The 10,070-nt window shown below is 47.7% G+C and overlaps 1 protein-coding gene across 1 annotated transcript in view; it reads right to left on the bottom strand.

Annotated features, from left to right (window-relative positions):
* LOC140429392 (spermatogenesis-associated protein 9-like) overlaps positions 1-4,887 on the bottom strand; it is a 54,644-nt gene extending 49,757 nt beyond the window's left edge. Inside the window, exon 1 of the mRNA XM_072516316.1 lies at positions 4,714-4,887. Within this exon, the coding sequence (XP_072372417.1) occupies positions 4,714-4,774 (61 nt within the window). The 5' untranslated portion in view covers positions 4,775-4,887. The remainder of the gene's footprint in view (positions 1-4,713) is intronic.
* Between the last annotated feature and the right edge of the window lie 5,183 nt (positions 4,888-10,070).

Consider the following 10,070-nt stretch of genomic DNA (forward strand, 5'->3'; position numbering starts at 1 on the left):
ACCAACGCCCCCAGGCTCGTTCCTTTACAGGATGCCATCTCCATCCTCTCCCATGCCGCCCCCTCTCCCTCCATAACCCACTTGCGGATCATCGCCACATTTGCTGCCCAGTAGTAGCTCCCCAGGTTTGGCAGCGCCAACCGTCCTCGGTCCCTACTGCGTTCCAGGAACCCTCTCCTTACTCTCGGGGTCTTATTCGCCCACACAAACCCCATAATACTCCTGCCTACTCTCTTAAAAAAGGCCTTAGTGATCACGATGGGAAGGCACTGAAACACAAACAGAAACCTTGGAAGGACCACCATTTTGACCGACTGCACTCTACCCGCCAGTGAATCTGAATTATGACAGTATTATATATATATATATATAATCATAGAATTTACAGCGCAGAAGGAGGTATTTGGTCCATCGAGTCTGCACTAGCCCTTGGAAAGAGCACCCTACTTAAGCCCATGACTCCACCATATCCCCGTAACCCAGTGACCCCACCTAACCTTTTGGACACTACGGGGCAATTTAGCATTGCCAATCCACCTAACCTGCACATCTTCGGACTGTGGGAGGAAACCAGAGCACCCGGAGGAAACCCACGCAGACACGAGGAGAACGTGTGGACTCCGAATGGGCAGTCACTCGAGGCTAAATTGAACCCGGGACCCTGGAGATGTGAGGCAGCAGTGCTAACCACTGTGCCACGGTGCTGCAATAAAATTGAAGGCTTCAAAAAACAGGCATCAAACAACACAGACCAAAACAAATCAGAAGTACAGGCAGAAAATGTAGGAAATACCAACACCTTTGAGGAGAAAACAGGTGAACAATTCAGTTACATCTTTTGTCAGAATTAGTTCAGAAATTGTTATCTATCTTTTCGTTTTTAAGATGATGAAGAATCTGCTATATAATTCCACGTTATTCTCTTTGCAAACTTTAAGCCTCTAATAAGAAGGAGATCTTTGATGTAATTCATATGAAAGGTGTTAAATTGGAATGTTTTCCATTTTGGCTCTCAGGTCAAATTTAATTAAATTTTTTAAAAAGTATTTTTATTCTCCCCATTTTCCATTTTTTCATCAAATATACATTCAACAAAAGATAACAATAACAAATATAATAGCAATCCCCCAACCAGCATCCCCTTCAACATGCAAACCCAAACCTCCCCCTACATCCCAAATACAAAACAAGAAAGACCCAAAGAGAATCCACGGTAATCCCATATATGGCAAATGATAAACAATACATTCCCCCCCCCCTAATGTTCGATGGCATCCAATTCTTGAAAATGCAGGGTAAACAATGCCCATGAAATGTAGAACCTTTCCATCCTCCCCCTCAACGCAAACTTTACCTTCTCGAGCATCAAAACGTCCAGCAGGTCCCCCCACCACGCCAAAGCACAGGGCAGAAAAGCTGACCTCCACCCCAACAGGACCCGCCTTTGGCAATCAGCAAGCGAAAGGCCAAGACATCTGCCCCCCTCACCCACCTGCAGCCCAGGCTGGTCCGATACCCCGAATATGGCTTCTGGAGGCCCTGGTTCGAACCTCACATGCACCACGCCCGAGATAACCTTAAAGACGTCCCGCCAATACCCCTCCAGTTTCGGACAGGACCAAAACATATGAACATGGTTTGCGTGGCTCCTCCCACAGCGTTCACACACATCCTCCACCCCCTCAAAGAGTCAGCTCATTCCCACCCTCATTAGGTGCGCCCGATATACCCCCTTCAACTGTATCAGCCCCAATCTAGCGCACAAGGTTGAGACATTTAACCTCCGGAGCACCTCACACCACAGCCTGCCCTCCATATCCTACCCCAACTCTTCCTCCCACTTTGCTTTAATCCCCTGCAATGATACCTTGTCCTCCCCAGAATCGTCCCACAAATTGCCGATACCACCCCCTCTCCATTCCCCCTGCCGTCAATACTTCCTCCAACAATGTGGAGGCCAGTGCTATCGGGAAGCTCTGAACCTGTGGTAGTCACCACTGTTGTATTATATTGTATATATGGGGTATTACGGTAAGGCCCCTGTACTACAGGTACGGGGGTAGATCCCTGCCTGCTGGCTCCGCCCAGGAGGTGGAGCATAAATGTGTGTGCTCTCCGAACAGCAGCCATTTCGTAAGCTGCTGTAGGAGGCCACACATCTCGGTGTAATAAAGCCTCGATTACATTCTACTCTCATCTCGTCGTAATTGATAGTGCATCAGAACCTCCTTCCTGGCATAGTCCAGGACATGCAGATATCTAAATACCTCCCCATGCCCTAGTCCATATTTCTCCCCCAACTTCTCAAGCCTTGCAAAACAGCCCCCCAGAAACAAATCCTTTAATACCCTAACTCTCCTCTCTTCCCATCTCCAAAATCTCCCATCCCACTTCCCTGTCTCAAACCTATGGTTCCCCCTAATCGGCATCTCTCTGGACCCCGCCCACAACTTAAAGTACTGCCTCCAGACCTTCAACGTCGCCACCTCCACCAGACTCCCAGAGGATATACCCAGGGCCAACGGGAGCGACGCTGTCGCCGACACGCTCAACCCCAACCCCCTGCACAAACCCTCTGCCATTCTAACTGACTGGGACTCCCCCCTCTGGCGCAGCTCCTCACCTTTCCAGCATTCGCCGGTCAGTAATCATATAATAAATTCGGGAGGCCCTACCTTCCTAATCCTAGCCACCTTCACCCCCCCCACCCCAAATAAACGAGGTAATCATCTTCTCCACCTCCTTAAAAAACGCATTTGGTAAAAAGATTGGCAGGCACTGAAATATAATCAAAAATTGCAGCAACACATTCATTTTAATCGCCTGCACCCTACCTGCCAGCGACAGAGGAAGACGATCCCACCTTGCCAAGTCCGCCTTCACCTCCCCACCAAACTAATAAAATTGTACCTACTTAACTGCCAACACCTTCGCCAATATCTTTGCATCCCCAATCAATAGCGATATAGGCCTGTACGACCCACACTCTGTCGGATCTTTATTCTTCTTTATCAGCAAGGAGATTGGGGCCTGCTCCAAAGTCTGTGGCAGCACCCCCATTCCCTAATGCCTCCTCAAACATCCCCACCATCAGCGACGCCAACGTTTCACTATATTTCTTATAATACTCACCGGGAACCCATCCGGTCCTGCTATCTTCCCTGACTGCATCCTCCCAATTGCCTCCTTTAACTCGTCCTCCCCTATCGACCCGCCAATGTGGCCCTACCCTCCTCCCCAACCTCGGGTATTCCTAACTGTCCCGGAATTCCTTAATCTCCCGATCTTCCCCTGGTGGCTCCGACCTGAACAACTTCTCGTAAAACTCCTGGAACACCCTATTAATCTGGTCCGGGGCCACCACCAATTTCCCCGTCCTATCCCGCACCTGAACAATTTCCCTCGCCGCTGCCTCCCTCTGAAGTTGGCCAGCCAGCATGTGCCCTGCCTTCTCTCCATACTCGTACACTGCTCCTCTCGCCCGCTTCAAAGGCGCACCACCTTCCTTGTGGGCAACCGATTAAAGCTCGCCTGTAGCTCCCTCCTCCTTTCCAAAAGCGCTGGATCCACGACCTCTGCATACCTCCTGTCCATCTTCAACAGCTCATCTATCAACCTTTGCCACTCCTCCCTCTCCTCCTTATCCACCTTTGCCTTAAACGTTATCAGCTCCCCCTCACCAATGAAATGACAATGAAAATTGAAATGAAATTTCAATGCCTTCAGAGCTTCCCATGCCATCGCCTGCAAGACCTCCCCCGTACAATTAAACCCCACATACTCCTCAATTACTTTCCCAATCTTATCACAAAATCCTCATTCCCCCAACAGCCCCACATCTAATCTCCACCCGGCCTCTGCACTGTTCCCTTCTCCAAAACTATGTGCACCCAATACGGCGCAGGATCTGAAAGTGTTATTGCCGACTACTCCGATCCCTTAACTCCAGCCAACAGCGCCTTCCCTAACAAAAAACTCTACCCTTGAATAGACCTTATGGATCGAGGAGAAAAACGAATACCCCAGGTGCAAAAACCTCCACAGGTCCACTCCTCCCATTTCCTCCATAACTCCAGTCAATGCCTTCGCCCTCCCCGACTGGGCAAGCGAGCGTGGCTGCGACCTATCCAGCCTTGGCTTTTGCACCAAGTTCCAGTCCCCACCCACTATCAGCTCCTGCGAATCCAAGTTCGGGAAGGCCCCACATACGTTCCTGACGAACACTACCTCATCCCAGTTAGGACCAAGCGTGCTTGCCAACGCCACCAACCTCCCCTGCAATGCCCCTGTCACTATCACATCTGTACCTCCCTGGTCCGCCACCACTTTCTCCATCTGGAACCTCACTCTCTTACTAACCAAAACTGCTACTCCCCACGCCCTGCTATCAAACCCCGCAAATATAATTAAATGCAGAATAAAGTGCCTTCAAGGCTTTCTCAACCTCAGGCCAGCATTCCTCACTGCATTATTTATAATTTTCGCATCAGCCATTTTATGAAACTGTTAAACTGGGAGTACCATTTAAGCATCAGAACCCCGCTGACTAACAATTTCAAATAGGTCCCTTCCAGAGAAAGAGACTTCCAATTTGTTAGCCTGAGCTGGATTTGAAGCCAGACCTCAGAATGAAAGGCAAACACCACACCCCATTGCACCAGCATGCCTGCAATAAGAGTTAATCAACACGTCATTTGTTTTCACTTAACTTACCATGCCCTGAAACCTTAGAGAGAAGCTCACCACATAGCCACCCCAATGGCCTTGTGAACATGCTAATGTCAATTCCAGTGGGCCCCCCGGTAGATGAGTACGATGTTATGGTAAAATTGTCAGTGGGTGTTTCTTCGTGAAGACTCTTACAAAATGGTTACAATGCAGCCCCAGGGAGTCTTGTGGTTGTGACTGAGCCACTCCTCAGTGCAACAGCAGGTAATAATATCAACCCATTGTGATGCAGCAGTAGCTGCATGAAAGTTATACATGATAGACATAACAGTAAATTGACATTTTTCACATGCATGTGAGTTTAATGTCAGCTTGGCTTAACTTGTGCTACTCTTCCTGTGAGTGAAAGGTGGTTTTTAACGACAATTGATGATGGTTTCATGGTCACCATGACTAGCTTTCAATTCCAGACTTAATAATAGAATTCAAATTCCTCTAGCTGCCATGGCGGGATTTGAAGCTGTCCTCAGTATAGGGGAACTCAGCACAGCAGAAGAAAAGAGAAGGCAGAAACATTTGCGACCATCTTCAAACAGAAGTGCCGAGTGGATGATCCATCTCTGCCTCCTCCGGAGGTCCCGAGCATCACAGGTGTCAGTCTTCAGCCAATTAGATTCACTCCACATGGTATCAAAAAACAGCTAAGCCATTGGATATTGCTGAGGCTATGGGCCCTGACAATATTCCGACAATAATACCTATGGTCCAGAACTAGCCATGCCCCTAGCCCACTGGCATCTACTTGGCAATGTGGAAAATTTCCGAAGAATGTCCTGTCCATAAGGATCATGAGAAATCCAACCTGGCCAATTACCCGCCCCATCTTAGTCATTAGCAGATTTAAGGTGTCGTGGCAGCGTTATAGAACATAGAACATACAGTACAGAAGGAGGCCATTCGGCCCATCGAGTCTGCACTGGCCCACTTAAGCCCTCACTTCCACCCTATCCCCGTAACCCAATAACCCCTCCTAACCTTTTTGGTCACTAAGGGCAATTTATCATGGCCAATCCACCTAACCTGCACATCTTTGGACTGTGGGAGGAAACCGAGCAACCGGAGGAAACCCACGCACACACAGGGAGAACGTGCAGACTCCGCACAGTTATCCGCACGTATGAAGTGCACTTACTCATGCTCAGTTTGGGCTCGAACAGAGCCACTCAGCTCCTGGCCACATTACATTTTTCGTCCAAACATGGATAAAAGAACTGAACTTGAGATCAGCTAAAAGTGACTGTCCTTGACGTCAAGGCTGAATGTGACTGAGGCCAAGCAAAACTGAAGTCCATGGGAATTGAGGAACACTCTACAATAGTTGGTGTCATACGTGGTACAAAGGAAGATGGTTGTGGTTATTGGAGGTCAATCGTCTCAGTCACAGGACATCACTGCAGGAGTTTTTCAGGGTAATGTCTTAGGCCCAACCATCTTTAACTGCTTCATCAATGACCTTGCCTCCATCATAAGATCAGAGGTGGGATTGTTTGCTGATGGCTGCACAATGTTAATCACCATTAGCGACTCCTGAGATACTGAAGCAGTCCATGTCCAAATGCAGAAAGACCTGGACAATATCCAGGCGTGAGCTGATAAGTGGCAAATACCATTTGCATGATACAAGTGCCAGGCAATGACCTTCTCAAACAAAAGAGTCCTTCTGGCATTCAATGATATAACCATCACTGAAATCCCCAATATCCTGCTGATCACCATTGGCCAGAAACTGAACTTCACTAGCCATATAAATACTGTGACTACAAGAGTAAGTTAGAGGCTGAGAATTCTGCAAAGAATAACTCATCTCCTGACTCCCCAAAGCTTGTCCACCTATAAGGCAAAGTTAGGAGTGTGACAGAATATTCTTCACTTGCCAGAATGAGTGCAGCTCCAACAACACCATGAAGCTTGACACCATTCAGTGCAAAGCAGGCCACTTGGTTGGCACCCCATCCTCCACCTTAAACATTCACTCTCTCGACCACCAACACAAAGTGGCAGCAGTGTGTACCATCTACAAGATATACTGCAGCAACTCACCAAGGCTACTTAGGCAGCACCTTCCAAACCTGTGGCCTGCAGCAGCGAGAAGGACAAGGGCAGAAGATGCATGGGAACACCACCACCACCTGCAAATTCTTCACCAAGCCACACACCATTCCAACTTGAAACTATATTACCGTTCCTTCACTGGTGCTGTGTCAAAATCCTGGAACAACCTTCCTAACAGCACTGTGGGTATATCTACACCACATGGTTCAAGAAAGCAGCACATCACCACCTTCTCAAGGGTAATTAGGGGTGAGCAATAAATGCTGGCCAAGTTAATGATGCCCACATCCTGTGAATGAATAAATAATTCAAATCTATCGTGTGTTAAACAGGGGTGGTTGGGGAGGGGAGTCTATTATCTTCATAGCAGTACTCTGGGGGAAAGGGATCAATTCATTTAAAAAGATCACAATTCCAAATAAGTGCAGTATAGGAAAGACTGCAAACTTGGACCCGAAGTGTTAATCTGGTAACACTTGTCTCTAATGGTGTTAAGGCCTGATCCATAACCTTGAGCAGATAATTCAAGCAGTCAGTGAGGAATTGAAGGAATGCTGAATGTACTGTTGGAGGTGCAATTTTTTGAATGAAATGTCAAACCTATTCAGATGGATATGAAAGACCCCATGGCTGGGACAGTATGGGGTGGCATTGGCTATAGTCACTGGCTAGAAAATCAGGCAACCTAACCTCAGCCGGTTATGGGAGCCGCAACTCAACATTTTGTACAGCAAGCAATTAATTGTTCCCAACAACCTGTCGCCCAATTGCTGGACTGGCAGTTCTGCAGTCCCACCGGCACCGCTGGGAGCGGTGGCCACTGCTGAAACTGCAACCAGACAGGACCAGCAATGACGGACGAAGCCATAGAACCCAGGTAAGTGAGATTGGGCTCACCAGGGCCCATCAGCCAGACCGCAGTGAGAGGAGGGAGGATCTTTGATGATGACAGAGGGGAATATTTCTGAAGGTGTGGCCATTGTTGCTGGGGATTGGGGGAAGTGGTGAGCCCTCTATGGGCCACAGGGTGCCCAATTAGTGCCCACAGGGAAGTTATCAGGGTTTATCTATTGGTCTGCCACTAGATAATCTCTCATTTGTCACTAGTAAAATAACACTGGAGATGAGAAATGGTCCTTGATTGGCCTCTTAAGGCTCTCAATTGGCTTCAGGGTGCGAGGGCTGGTGTCATCTTCCTCACCACTAGTAATATGCCAGTGGCGATGAGAAGGCAACGTGCACACAAACCCTTATCCTTGCATCTGAGTTTTCACCCCTCGCCAGTTTTAGATCTTAAATACCAAAATACATGGAAGTCACTTTCAAAATATCATTCATGGATCTGTGGAGAAAGTATAATTTATTCTGTAGTAGGGAGTATGTGATTGGTAACTATCAATGTTCACAAATTGAAACAAAGTATGATGAGAGAGTGATAAGAAAATAAATGATCTATTTACATACATTCATACTTTAATTCCACTTCAAAATAGCACTGCTTTACAAACAAAGAACAAAGAACAAAGAAATGTACAGCACAGGAACAGGCCCTTCGGCCCTCCAAGCCCATGCCGACCATACTGCCCGACTAAACTGCAATCTTCTACACTTCCTGGGTCCGTATCCTTCTATTCCCATCCTATTCATATATTTGTCAAGATGCCCCTTAAATGTCCCTATCGTCCCTGCTTCCACTACCTCCTCCGGTAGCGAGTTCCAGGTACCCACTACCCTCTGCGTAAAAAACTTGCCTCGTACATCTACTCTAAACCTTGCCCCTCTCACCTTAAACCTATGCCCCCTAGTAATTGACCCCTCTACCCTGGGGAAAAGCCTCTGACTATCCACTCTGTCTATGCCCCTCATAATTTTGTATACCTCTATCAGGTCGCCCCTCAACCTCCTTCGTTCCAGTGAGAACAAACCGAGTTTATTCAACCGCTCCTCATAGCTTATGCCCTCCATACCAGGCAACATTCTGGTAAATCTCTTCTGCACCCTCTCTAAAGCCTCCACATCCTTCTGGTAGTGTGGCGACCAGAATTGAACACTATACTCCAAGTGTGGCCTAACTAAGGTTCTATACAGCTGCAACATGACTTGCCAATTCTTATACTCAATGCCCCGGCCAATGAAGGCCAGCATGCCGTATGCCTTCTTGACTACCTTTTCCACCTGTGTTGCCCCTTTCAATGACCTGTGGACCTGTACTCCTAGATCTGTTTGACTTTCAATACTCTTGAGGGTTCTACCATTCACTGTATATTCCCTACCTGCATTAGACCTTCCAAAATGCATTACCTCACATTTGTCCGGACTAAACTCCATCTGCCATCTCTCCGCCCAAGTCTCCAGACAATCTAAATCCTGCTGTATCCTCTGACAGTCCTCATCACTATCCGCAATTCCACCAACCTTTGTGTCGTCTGCAAACTTACTAATCAGACCAGTTACATTTTCCTCCAAATCATTTATATATACTACAAAGAGCAAAGGTCCCAGCACTGATCCCTGTGGAACACCACTGGTCACAGCCCTCCAATTAGAAAAGCATCCCTCCATTGCTACCCTCTGCCTTCTATGGCCTAGCCAGTTCTGTATCCACCTTGCCAGTTCACCCCTGATCCCGTGTGACTTCACCTTTTGTACTAGTCTACCATGAGGGACCTTGTCAAAGGCCTTACTGAAGTCCATATAGACAACATCTACTGCCCTACCTGCATCAATCATCTTAGTGACCTCCTCGAAAAACTCTATCAAGTTAGTGAGACACGACCCCCCCTTCACAAAACCGTGCTGCCTCTCACTAATACGTCCATTTGCTTCCAAATGGGAGTAGATCCTGTCTCTGAGAATTCTCTCCAGTAATTTCCCTACCACTGACGTAAGGCTCACCGGCCTGTAGTTCCCGGGATTATCCTTGCTACCCTTCTTAAACAGGGGAACAACATTGGCTATTCTCCAGTCCTCCGGGACATCCCCTGAAGACAGCGAGGATCCAAAGATTTCTGTCAAGGCCTCAGCAATTTCCTCTCCAGCCTCCTTCAGTATTCTGGGGTAGATCCCATCAGGCCCTGGGGACTTATCTACCTTAATATTTTTTAAGACACCCAACACCTCATCTTTTTGGATCACAATGTGACCCAGGCTATCTACACCCCCTTCTCCAGACTCAACATCTACCAATTCCTTCTCTTTGGTGAATACTGATGCAAAGTATTCATTTAGTACCTCGCCCATTTCCTCTGGCTCCACACATAGATTCCCTTGCCTATCCTTCAGTGGGCCAA

This window comes from Scyliorhinus torazame, chromosome 9 (genome assembly GCF_047496885.1).
Source record: "Scyliorhinus torazame isolate Kashiwa2021f chromosome 9, sScyTor2.1, whole genome shotgun sequence".
NCBI lineage: Eukaryota > Metazoa > Chordata > Chondrichthyes > Carcharhiniformes > Scyliorhinidae > Scyliorhinus > Scyliorhinus torazame.